At 47.3% G+C, this 13,245-nt stretch overlaps 1 protein-coding gene across 9 annotated transcripts in view; it reads right to left on the minus strand.

Annotated features, from left to right (window-relative positions):
- The window catches only part of cnot1 (CCR4-NOT transcription complex, subunit 1), a 244,344-nt gene that overhangs the window by 94,334 nt on the left and 136,765 nt on the right, over positions 1–13,245 (minus strand). For 6 of the 9 annotated variants that reach the window (XM_038807123.1, XM_038807124.1, XM_038807125.1 and 3 more), the window contains 2 exons: positions 11,121–11,264; positions 8,680–8,804 (listed from right to left, as the gene is read on the minus strand). In XM_038807123.1, coding sequence (XP_038663051.1) covers positions 8,680–8,804; positions 11,121–11,264 — 269 coding nt within the window. The remainder of the gene's footprint in view (positions 1–8,679; positions 8,805–11,120; positions 11,265–13,245) is intronic. The other 3 variants (XM_038807130.1, XM_038807126.1, XM_038807131.1) reach the window with 1 other exon arrangement.

Consider the following 13,245-nt stretch of genomic DNA (forward strand, 5'->3'; position numbering starts at 1 on the left):
CCGGAATGTCACGACTAGGGGCTTTTCACAGTAACTTCATTGAAGCCGGACTTCCGGTTGCGGTGATGTGGATCTAAGCCGCACGTTCAGTAGCTCCCGCTATTTTTGGCTCTTTTAAGGGCCCGTAGCGGTGCTGATTGGACTTTTCCCCGCGTGGGAACACATCCACTGTGCTTATCTGCCGGTGGATGGACTGGACCAGGAGTGGTCAAAAAAATCGGCTTTGGAGCAGAGAAAGGTGCGAGGCAGGAAAAGCAAGATGGCGGCGGGCAGGGAACCGGCAGCGTGGCGGCAGTGGGCGCAGGAGCAGCTTCAGAGAGTTGAAGGCTGAGATCCTGGAACCGTTTAAGGCCTCGGTGGACAAGCTCATGGCGACTCAGACGGCTCATGGTGCAGAGATCCGAGAGCTACGGCAAAAGGCCTCGGAGAGCGAGGACGAACTCCTGGGCCTGGCAGTGAAGGTGGAGTTGCACGAGGCGCTCCACAAGAAGTAGCTAGTGAGGATGGAAGAGATGGAGAACCGCTCCCGTCGGAAGAACCTGCGGATTCTGGGCCTTCCGGAGGGGCTGTAAGGTTCGGATTTGGGGGCCTACGTGGCTGTGATGCTGAACTCGTTAATGGGCGTGGGGTCGTTCCAGGGACCCTTGGAGCTGGAGGGTGACCATCGAGTGCTGTTGAGGAAGCCCAAGCCGAATGAGCCGCCTAGGGCGGTGCTGGTCCGTTTTCACCGCTTCGTTGACAGTGAGTGTGTGCTGAGATGGGCGAAGAAGGAAAGGAGCAGCAAGTGGGAGAATGCTGAGATCAGGATCTATCAGGACTGGAGCGCGGAGGGTGGCGAAGAGAAGGGCTGGTTTCAATCGGGCGAAGGGAGTGCTTCACAGGAAGGGGGTGAAGTTTGCCCTGCTACAGCCGGCCTCCCTCTGGGTCACTTACAAGGACCGCCAGCTCTATTTTGATCCTCCAGAGGAGGCCTGGGCCTTTGTCCAGGCAGAAAAGCTCGACTCGATCCTTTCGCTTTTATTGGTTGTGTTTGATGATGCCTTTTTGCTTTTTGGGACTGTTATTTAGTTATTTGGGCGCTTTTTCGTTTTTTCACTGATGGAGGGCTGGGGAGCTGTTCGTGGTCCCGTTGGGTCATGTACCCGTCTTTTTCCCGCGTTTTGGGGCCGAGGGGGGGGGACGGAAGCGCGGGTTTTCTTCCCGTGCTGGAGGAACAGTGGGTGGGGCCGGCACTGGGAGGGGGGATTGGTGGTTGTGTTGCATCGGGGTGGGGGTGGGGGGGTGTTGGGATGGTGGGAGCAGCCGGGGTCAGCAGGAATCGGCTGACTTACGGAAGTACGATGGAAAGGGTTACACGGCATGGCAGGGGGGGTTAGGAGGGGGGGTACCGGGTTGCTGCTGCAGGGGCCAAAGGGGAACTGCTGGTGATGGGGGAGGTTGTGAGGGGTGTCTGCCACCGAGGGAGAGCTATGGCTCTACCAGCGCAGAGGGAGGGGGAAGACCCCCCCAGATTCGGCTAGTCACATGGAACGTGAGGGGGCTGAATGGACCGGTGAAGCGGTCCCGGGTCTTGGCGCATTTGAAGGGGCTGGGAGTGGACGCGGCTATGCTCCAGGAGACACACCTTAAGGTGGCGGATCAGGTGAGGCTGAGAAGAGGCTGGGTTGGGCAGGTGTTACACTCGGGGCTAGATGCGAAGAACCGAGGGGTGGATTTTAGTAGGCAAGAGCTTGTCGTTTGTGGCGTCGAGTGTGGTGGCGGACAGCGCAGGTAGATACGTAATGGTGAGTGGTAGGCTTCTAGGGGAACGGGTGGTTCTGGTTAATGTGTACGCCCCCAACTGGGACGATGCGGGCTTCATGCGGCGAATGTTGAGCCGGATCCCGGACCTGGAGATGGGGGGCTTGATCTTTGGAGGGGTTTTAATACTGTGTTGGATCCAGCTCTGGATCATTCGAGGTCAAGAACGGGCAAGAGGCCGGCGGTGGCCTCAGTGCTGAGGGGGTTCATGGATCAGATGGAAGGGGTAGACCCTTGGAGGTTTTTGAAGCCAGGAGGTTGGGAGTTTTCCTTTTTCTCCCATGTCCATAAAGCTTATTCCCAGATTGACTTTTTTGTCCTCAGCAGGGCGCTAATCCAGAGAGTGGTGGGGGCGGAGTATTCGGCGATAGCCATATCTGACCATGCTCCGCATTCGGTGGACCTGGAGCTGGGGGAGGGGAAGGATCAGCGCCCGCTGTGGAGGTTAGATGTGGGGCTTCTGGCAGAGGAGGAAGTATGTGGGCGGGTCCGTAGGGGTATTTGGAAGCCAACGATAACGGGGAGGTGCAAGTTGGAGTGGTCTTGGAAGCGCTGAAGGCGGTGGTTAGAGGGGAGCTGATATCTATTCGGGCGCACAGGGAGAGGGGGGAGATGGTTGAGAGGGAGAGGTTGGTGGAAGAAATGGTAAGGGTGGACAGGAGGTATGCGGATGTCCCGGAAGAGGGGCTTTTGAGGAAGCGTCGCAGTCTCCAAATGGAGTTCGATATACTGACCTCCCAGAAGGCGGAGGCACAGTGGAGGAGGGCGCAGGGAGCGGTATATGAGTACGGGGAGGAGGCAAGTCGGATGCTGACCCACCAGCTCCGGAAGCGGGAGGCAGCGAGAGAGATAGGGGGAGTCACAGATGCAGGCGGGAACCTGGTGCAGAGTGGTAGGGACATTAATGGGGTATTTAGATCCTTTTACGAGGGGCTGTACCGGTCGATGCCCCCCCAGGGAGGTGGGTGGGGTGGACTGCTTTCTGGATAAGCTGGAGTTCCCAAGAGTGGAAGATGAGTGGGTGGAGGGTCTGGGGGCCCCAATCGAGTTGGAGGAGCTGATGGAGGCGCTGGGGAGAATGCGGACGGGGAAAGCGCTGGGGCCTGACGGGTTCCCTGTGGAGTTTTATAAGTTCTCTGCTGGGCCCGCTGCTTGTGAGGACCCTGAATGAGGCGGGCGGGGGGGTGGGCTTTGCCCCCGACGATGTCTAGAACAATAATCTCACTGATCCCGAAGCAGGTTAAGGACCCCCTCTGGTGCGGGTCTTACAGGCCGATCTCGCTCCTCAACGTGGACGCAAAGTTGTTGGCTAAGATACTGTCGAGGAGGGTGGAAGATGTGGTCCCGATGGTTATCCATGAGGACCAAACGGGGTTTGTGAAAGGGAGGCAGCTGAATGTCAATGTGCGGTGGCTGCTTAATGTTATGATGATGGCTTCGGCGGATGGGGAGGCGGAAATAGTAGCATCATGGATGCGGAGAAAGCATTTGACAGGGTGGAGTGGAGCTACCTGTGGGAGGTGCTGAGGAGGTTTGGGTTTGGTGAGGGATTCATTAGCTGGGTGAGTCTGCTGTGTAGTTCCCCGGTAGCGAGTGTGGTGACTAATGGGAGGAGGTCAGAGGGCTTTCGGCTGTCCCAGGGACGAGGCAAGGGTGCCCCTCGTCTCCCCTGCTCTTCGCGTTAGCGATTGAGCCCTTGGCCATGGCGCTGAGGGATTCGAAGAACTGGAGGGGGATTGTGCGCGGCCGGGGGGGGGTTACTGTTGTACATCGCGGATCTGGCGGGTGGGATGCCAGAGGTGCTGAGGATACTTGGGGAGTGTGGGGATTTTTCGGGCTATAAACTCAACGTGGGAACGAGTGAGCTGTTTGTGCTGCTGTGCTGCACCTGGGGGACCAGGAGAGGGAGATAGGAGAGCTCCCGTTGAAGAGGGTGGAGAGGAGCTTTAGATATCTTGGGGTCCAGATAGCTAGGAGCTGGGGGGCCCTGCATAGGCTAAACTTTGAGAGGCTGGTGGAACAGATGGAGGAGGAGTTTAGGAGGTGGGACGCATTACCACTCTCTTTGGCGGGAAGGGTCCAGTCAGTTAAGATGACGGTGCTCCCGAGGTTTTTGTTTCTCTTCCAGTGCCTCCCCATATTGATCCCGAAGGCTTTTTTTAGGAAGGTTGATAAGAGTATTCGGAGGTTCATGTGGGCGCAGAAGACCCAGAGAGTGAGGAGGGTATTCCTGGAGCGAGGCAGGGAGGTAGGCGCCCAACTTGTGTGGGTATTACTGGGCTGCGAATGTGGCAATGATTCGTAGGTGGGTGATGGAGGGGGAGGGTGCCGCATGGAAGAGGTTGGAGCTGGCGTCCTGTGTGGGTATGGGTTTGGAGGCATTGGTGACGGCCCCGCTCCCACTCCCCCCGGCAAGGTATTCTACGAGTCCAGTAGTGGTGGCTTCCCTCAAAATTTGGGGGCAGTGGAGGTGGCATAGGGGGGGGGGGGGAAGGTGAAGGACTCAGTGTGGGCCCCGATACGGGGCAATCACCGGTTTGCACTAGGGAGAATAGATGGTGGGTTTTTGAGTTGGCATAGGGCAGGCATCAGGCGCATAGAGCAGACATCAGGCGGATGGGAAGTTTGCAACTTTAGAGGAGTTGGAGGGGAAGTGGGGTCTCCCCCTGGGAATATTTTTAGATATATGCAGATTAGGGCGCTTGTTAAGTGGCAGGTGGCGGTGTTCCCGCTACTGCCGCCTAGGGGGGTGCAGGATAGGGTGCTCTCGGGGACGTGGGTCGGTGAGGGTAGGATCTCGGCAATTTATCAGGTGATGCAGGAGGAGGAGGAGGAGGAGGAGGCGGCCTCGGTGGAGGAGCTGAAAGTGAAGTGGGAGAAGCTGGGGAGGAGATCGACGAGGGGACGTGGGCGGACGCCCTGAGGAGGGTGAACTTGTCCTCTTCTTGCGCACGGCTCAGCTTAATTCAGCTGAAGGTGCTGCATCGGGCGCACATGACTGGGGCCAGGATGAGCCGGTTCTTTGGGGGAGAGGACAGGTGTGGGAGGTTTTCGGGAGGCCCGGCGAACCACACCCACATGTTCTGGGCATGTCCGGCGTTGGAGGGGTTTTGGAAGGGGGTGGCGGGGACCTTGCTCAAGGTGGTCGGCTCCAGGGTGGAAACAGGTTGGGGGCTCGCGATCTTTGGTGTAGCATCGGAGCCGGGAGTGCAGGAGGCGAGATAGGCCGATATCCTGGCCTTTGCGTCTCTAGTAGCCCGGCGCAGGATTCTTTTACAGTGGAGGGACACGAAGCCCCCGAGCCCAGAGGCCTGGATTAATGACATGGCCGGGTTCATCAGGCTGGAGAAGGTCAAGTTTGCCCTGAGGGGGTCGGTACAAGGGTTCTTCTGGCGGTGGCAGCCCTTTCTCGAGGGTTTGTTTTTGCGACTGTTTGTTTGCTACTTTCTTGTTTATTGTATTGTTATTAATTTATTGCTTTGTATTGGGGGGGTCTTCTTTCTGTTTATTTCTATACCTTGTTTATTTTATTGTTGGGAGAAAATTTGTTGTTGAAAAATTTGAATAAAAATTATTTTAAAAAAAACTTAATTGAAGCCTACTCATGACAATAAAGCGATTTTCATTTTCAAGTATGGAGACTTTTGGGGGGGGGGGGGGGGGGGTGGTTTATAAGACTAGTTTAACGGTTTTCTTGTCAATAAATCTTTTACTTTTAATTTCTTAAAAGTCCTATAAATGTTACTGGACTGCTTGCCACTGAGATCAGTACGTTTTCTTGTTTTCAGAATACAAAAAAAGGTATGGCTTAAGCAGTTTCTCTCTGGGATTTGGTTTGCTTAGCAATTAACAACTTGTGGTCATAACCGTGGTTAAAACTGTGAAATTGGGAGTGCAGTGGTTTCTGCACTTTTGGGAAGACAACCTCCTGAATGCGTTGTCTGCAAGATTCTGGAGTGAAATATATTTGAATATTCAATCGGTATCGTAACGGGAGCCGGAGAATTGCTCCTCATTTTCAGTTCTTCTTAAGAAAATCAAATAGTGCAACTGAACAACTACAACCAATAAAATAGAACTCAATTCACAAAAAATGTAGTGGCAATAGGACCAACTGATTTTTTTTAAAAACAAGGACTCTCAATCAGCCAATTTTGAAGGAGTTGCTAGCTTTTGCTGGGATGTAGATCATTATTATGACTGCAACAAAGCATAGTCTCTTTTCTCGATAAGGCACATCAATTTCATACATTTGGAATGATTACCACTGTCACAATGTGTCAATTTCATCTTACTCCAGCAACTCAGTTTTGAATTTTTCATTATAGTATTCATTAGGAATTAAAGTATAATTTCCCCAGTTTCTCCTTTTGTCAGAGTTAGGAGAGTAGACAGTTATTTTACAACTTTTTCTACATCATCTCTTGCCGGAAATAAAATACTGCATCAAGAGACTTAAGTAAAAATCTTAAGGAACGGACAAAACCGTTCCTGAAAGACTGTTTCACTGCCATGAAAGTCAGTTTAAACTGCCTTTATATTGAGCTTGGTGATGCTTTAGTTCCTCCAACTCCTGATTCATACATCTCCCAGAACCAGTGGCAACCTCAAAAGAACATTCTCCACATATATAAAGGCCCGCAGCTGGGCTGACAAAAGTCACAATGAAACTACAGCTTATAATGCTTCGATTTTACCTCTTCTTACTCTTCCAATCTCAAACACATCAATTTTACACTTTGAAATCACTCCTCAAAAACTGCCATGAACTTTATGCAACTGTACAGCTGGCTAAAGTTCATGCAATCCTGCTGACAATGCAGTGGCGAAAGAAACATATAAAACTGCAGGATTCTCTGCAGTTCCTGGGTGAAAGATTGGAAGTCAGCACATGGCGACATGAAAATGAAAAATGAAATGAAAATCACTTATTGTCAAAAGTAGGCTTCAATGAAGTTACTGTGGAAAGCCCCTAGTCGCCACATTCCGGCGCCTGTTTGGGGAGGCTGGTACAGGAAATGAACCGTGCTGCTGGCCTGCCTTGGTCTGCTTTAAAAGCCAGCGGTTTAGCCCAGTGTGCTAAATCAGCCGCACATTCACAATGCAACAACACACTGCAGTGAAAATCTAATTCTAAGATACACATCATTGACTATGATAGATGTTACTTGTTTTTTTTTTTACATCACTTGTCCGTTCAAGACCTAAGATTACATATTCATCCATATCAGACCAGGCTTCTGCATGGCACCATGCCCAGAGTATCCTGTTCATTACAATGACTCTCCATTAAACTTGTAAAACAAAAACACTACATGATATCATTGGTTTTGAGTAGAATTCAATGCCCATGGACCAAATACAAAATAATGCAATAGTCACAGCTTAGACAGTGCATGCAGCACTGCAACAACCAACACAAGCTCACAGAGTAATGTCAACAAATGACACAAAAATTAACAAGCGTTCATACAAAATAATTGATGAATCTACTTTGTGGAGAACCCACCTGGAACATGACAATTTGGTTAATCAATTCTGCAACCCATAAGATGCCAGATAATAATCTTTATTATTGTCACAAGTAGGCTTACATTAACTGCAATGGAGTTACGGTGAAAACCCCCTGGTTGCCACATTCCAGCACCTGTTCGGGTACACTGAGGGAGAATTTAGAATGGCTAATTCCCCTAACAAACACGCCTTTCGGGACTTGTGGAAGGAAACCGGAGCACCCGGAGGAAACCCATGCAGACACGAAAGCATCCCTATCTAGGACTGAGGTCCCCTCTCTTTCCAGAAGATGCGTCTCATACAAGAAGATCCCCTTTACCACCCTAATGATGGCCGTACGAGCCTCCCAAAGGGTGGTGGGAGAAATGGAGTCTGACTTCAAAATTTTATGAAATCCTCTATGGAGGTAGACTAAATGCTCACAAAATTTATTGTTTGACAACAGAGATACATAGTCTCCAGGGTGGGTGCTCGGCAGGGCCGGACTCTGTAGATCAACAGAATGTGGGGCTTGATCAGAGATAACAATTGGCGAGTACTCAGCCTCAACTACCGAAGGGTAGTTTAAAATTTAAAAGGACAATGCAGGAGTACGCATGGCGGACATGAGAAAACTCTGTTGTTTGAATGTAAAAGTGCCACCCCCGCCCAAACCTGTACCATAAAAGAGGACAAAGCCCTGGCCACCCCGGGTGAGACAAATCCCGGGTCCAAAACACAGTTCAGGTCACCTCCTAGAAACATCTGGTGCAAATCAAGGCTGAGGAGAGTGTTCAACTGAGAAAGTTTGTGTCATCACAGTTAGGGGCATAGGCGTTAACTATGACTACAGGACTGTTCACCAAGAACCACACAATAATTATAATGACCATTAGGGAAGGCTATAAACTAAGAGGAGGAGAATTGTATTCATATGAATTAAGATTGCCATGCCTCTGGCCCTGGCATTAAAACTGGAGTGAAATACCTGCAGTTTTTGGTCAGCTAGGATGGGAGAAAATAATTGCAGACTTACCTGAAGTGATAAAGCTCATGTTCAATTGTAATTTGTCAAAATAGAAAACACACCTGCTTTCATTCATAAAAGCAATGAAGCCAATATAATCAGGGTCTATTCCCCAGGTTTCTAGATGAGGGGTACACTTAATGGTTTGAAACCCATCTTCACATTCTACCGTTGTAATTTGCTCATGGAAACGGTCACCAGGCAAGCAAATTAGAAGTGCAATGAAGGCACTTGAAGCAACACAGTTTTGAAGACTTGTGGATTTAGCCTATTCAAGGGCATTTTGTACTCAAATTAACTCATGCAGTGCATTTAAATTGATAGTGAATGGATTTTATTCATTGACTATGGAAACTCACCTCATCAACAGACATGGTAGGATGGGGTGGATGGTTGTAGATACGTTGGAAGTAGCTGTTTGCTTCGTCATCAATCTCCTTGCTAAAGTGCTGATTTGCCTCTGGCCATACCTGAGAAAGGTCAGCTGTGTGGGGAAAAGAATCTCATCAAAATCTACTTGGCAACTATTGTTCAATAGTACGTGCAAAGCAACAGACTGACATATAAACAATGTGCATGGCGTTTGTCAGCGTTGGATCTTCATCACAGAGTTAACAAACAATGCAATTATTGAATAAACTATTACAAATAAGCTGCAATATTTTGCACTGCAAGTATTTCAGATTGGTTCCATTTGAATTCACATTAATTAACCATATGAATACAGGATTCAGTTTTGTGATCGTACCTGCACTGCTCCCCGTCACCCTGGGGAAGAAGAAAAATGGGCAACCGATGCTAGCTGGCTAAGCTTTGAGTTCTGCAATTCTACTTGGGAACACAGCAGAGCACATTGGAGTTAAGACCCACTGAGTGAATGGATGAAAGTTCAATTCCCTCATGAGCACTGAAATTCTGTTCTGAGAAAATGCAAAAGGATATACCACTTTGTCACCAAAACATGCTCAAGCTGCTGCACGTAGCATTCAGCTTCCAACGTGGCCGAATATTTTGCTGGAACTTGCACTCAAAGATTGCAGACAGGTAATACTTAGTTGAGGTGCTGCAGGCCAACCTCTAACCATGATAATGATAAAGGGTTCAATACCTTTAAAGAGAAGAAAATTCCAGAAGAAAACAACGTCCATAATTAAAGATGGTTGGGTGAAGACTAACCTTGCTCTTTTCTAAACATTTTTTTTTTTAAGAGGTTGAAAATTTAAAATCAATTGAAACCAATTTCAAACACTTCCATTTGTTGAGAATGATAAACGAGCCACAAATTTTCACAAAGGTTAGGATCTTTGACTTGGATATTGCACGAATTTTGCCTTCACTGATGCACAAATGAACAACCATTTTGGCAGAGCATTTTATTGAGTCCTCAGCTAGGCAAATAAAACATGTTTAAGAATTCCTTCCAGAACAAACATTTCTTTTGCTTTCAATTTGGTGAATTTTGATAGATTAAAGTAAAAGTGATCAATTTCTTTAAGGTCAACTGGTTTATGCAAATATCACTTGTCGAGAAATCAGTTCAGAAAGAACAGATATAATGGTTGCACAGCTAAATGGATTTGGATTTTGAACAAAATGATTACCAAATTGGTTTGTATTTCTGTCACATGGTGCTAATTGTAATAACTGAAGAGGAAAACTGTGGTGTTGATAAATTCCAACATGGGCTGGCATTTCACAAACATGCAGACAAGCATTCATATCAAGTGCATGCATTCACTGGGGCAACCTAATGCAGCACTCAAAATAGGCTGAGGATAGAGGTGTCTCAATGGTATATTTTTCAACACTGGTGTAGGAGGCAATGGATTCTTTGCCAAAAAAATTGTTAAAAATGAGGGACAAAACAATTTCCCCCCCTGCCCCCAATCATCATCAACTTCATCCCCCAGTCCCACTCCAGAATCTTGGTCGTAACCTCAACGTTCTGTCACATGTCCTATATTGCTCCAGCCAAGCTTAGTAAAAAGCTCGAAAGCAGAACCTTCTCCAAATAATGAGCACTTGCTGACTGATAATTCCTTCCAATTTCGCTGCTAGATTCTGGATTCCCATTAACCCAGGTTTCTTGGTTTTGGATGCAGAAATGTCTTTGCACAGAGGGATTAAGAACTAGGCCTCGAATGTTATCGTACTTCCAATGGTACTTCAAATACGATGCTCTGCAAAGTAGTACACAAACAGGCCTTACGATCTTCCCCAACTGCTGCCAATTACCCAGATTACATACATCAATTAAAATGGATTCACATTTGTTTTTCTGCTACTCAGTTTCTTTGTGAAAGAAACATTTGCTGTTATTTCTTTGCCTCCTATTACTATCTTTTCACTTTAGCCGAGTAATTCAGTAGTTGATATATACAACATAGATAGCTCTCCAGCACACCCAACTTTAAAAATGAACCCAGTATGATTTTCTTTTAATTCATTCATGGATGTGGGTACCACTGGCAAGACAAGCATTTGCTGCCATTTCTATGATGAATTAAAGCCGAAGTTGTGTTGCACACAAGTCTAGAATTTGGGTGCTTTTTGATTCCTGTGGTCACTGAAAATTTACTAGGAAAAGATTGAATCAGGTTGATAACTTCGAATAGTATATCAGAGTTTATAAATAAACCCGTCAATACGCAAAACCTTCGATTCATTATTTAAGGAAATCTATTTTGAGCCCTGGTTGCGTGTATCGCTCTGTGAAGACTAGTTATCTTTAAACCAAGGTAACAGAATAAGCTAGCTAGGCCACACTCGCACAACAGTCACAGACAACACAACCACTTACAAGGTTTCATCTTACTCTGCTGGAATGTCTGTGGGTTCAGTCCAGATGTGCTCATCTTTCGCTGTCCAAAGGGATCAGTGTTCACAGTTGGTAGTGCAAGTCCACCAGTTCCCATGCCAGTCAAACTCCCTGTACCCAAACTACCTGTAGGTATAAAATCAAATAAGGCTTCCCATCAAAACGTATTACAGCGTTTATTGGTCTATCCTTAAGCTCAATAATGTGGTTAATGGACAAAGCTGCAAGTGCATCATGTGCCACAGTGTCTTTTTATTTGGTCACACCATCAGAATCAGTCCCATAATGCAGGACTCTCTTCACTTCCTCCTTCCTTTCCAGAACGATCCTTCTGGCTAGCACACACACTTCAAACTGATTGATAAGATGCGTAGATTCCAGAATAGTGCAATCAACTGGCAAACATATTCAGAACAAGCAAGCCTCCGTGAGACATTACTGCACCGGGATTGTGAATCATGCGCTGGTTTCAGATTCATCGCAGCAGTTTGAGAGAGACCTGTGATCTTAGCCAGTCAGTAGTTTGCAGTTGCAACCTTGAAGCAAAACATCTAAAACTGGGTTTATACTTTGGTGAGCCTGCTTGCTGATCTATGATATTTATCAGCTTTCACAGCACGTTGGAGCAGCACGGTAGCATAATGGTTAGCACAATTGCTTCACAGCTCCAGGGTCCCAAGTTCGATTCCCAGCTTGGGTCACCATCTGTGTGGAGTCTGCACGTTCTCCCCATGTGTGTGTGGGTTTCCTCCGGGTGCTCCGGTTTCCTCCCACAGTCCAAAGATGTGGTTAGGTGGATTGGCCATGCTAAATTGCCCTTAATGTCCAAAATTACCCTTAGTGTTGGGTGGGGTTACTGGGTTATGGGGGTACGGTGGAGGTGTGGCCTGGGTAGGGTGCTCTTTCCAAGAGCCGGCGCAGGCTCGATGGGCCGAATGGCCTTCTGTACTGTAAATTCTATGATCTTTCGTTTTTACTTCCAAAGGAAACCCAGAATATAGGGAACACGTACAAACTGTTAAGAGTTGGATTTAAAGTTTAATTTGAAGCAGTAAGTGAACATCTGGGGTCTGCTGGGTCAGAACTTTTTCCAGAAGGTAAGCGCATGTTCCCGATGGTGGGGGAGTCCAGAACTAGGAATCAAGAGGTAAACATTTTAGGACATAGGTGAGGAGTGATTTATTCACCCAAGAGTGGTAACTCTGTGGAATTCACTACCACAGAAAGTAGTTGAGGTCAAAACATTGCCACTTCAAGAAGGAATTACAAAGAGATAGAGATAGAGAAATACAGCACAGAACAGGCCCTTCAGCCCACGATGTTGTGCCGAACATTTGTCCTAGGTTAATCATAGAATTTTGGACACTAAGGGCAATTTTTCATGGCCAATCCACCCAACCTGCACATCTTTGGACATATGCTGCACATTTGCAGATGTGGATCTTGGGGCTAAAGGGATGAAAGAATATCGGGAGAAGGCAGGATCATGGTACTGAATTTGATGATCATAATGAATGGCGGAGCAAGCTCCAAGGGCTGTTTGGCCCATTCCTGCTTCTATTTTCTGTGCATGTTTCTATGTATGTTTCAGAGGACCGCTTCATATGCTGCACATTTGCAGGGGTGGATTCATCATAGATTTTCAGCGGCTGAGGTTTCATCACATTTCAGTATTTCTCTGTACTTTTTTATTTACTAGCACATTTATTACTGTATATTAGCGAAAATGATTTCTACAAAAAACACTGGTTTATTTTTGGTAGCTCCTCTGGCCCTTCAGAAATTAGGATGGGGCTCTCAGTGCATCAATAGCTGCAGTGGACTCAAGGCACCAAAAACATCACTAAGCACTGGATTTAAGAAACATTTGCATCTGAAAGTCAAAGCAATACAAATTACTGAACACGAGAGGCAAGATGGACAAACAAGATAATCTGAACAGAGAGATGACGATTCAGGAAGCAGTTAATATATTACAAAATAAAGCTGTTACTACATGGTACATGAGAATGAAATTAGCATTGAATTTTTGCACATCCCTTTTAATGAATGTGCATTGCTGAAAACAACTCATTTATATTATTTGTAAATTGAAGTTTTGCCCTTT

Source organism: Scyliorhinus canicula, chromosome 9, assembly GCF_902713615.1.
Source record: "Scyliorhinus canicula chromosome 9, sScyCan1.1, whole genome shotgun sequence".
In the NCBI taxonomy this organism is placed as follows: Eukaryota; Metazoa; Chordata; class Chondrichthyes; order Carcharhiniformes; family Scyliorhinidae; genus Scyliorhinus; species Scyliorhinus canicula.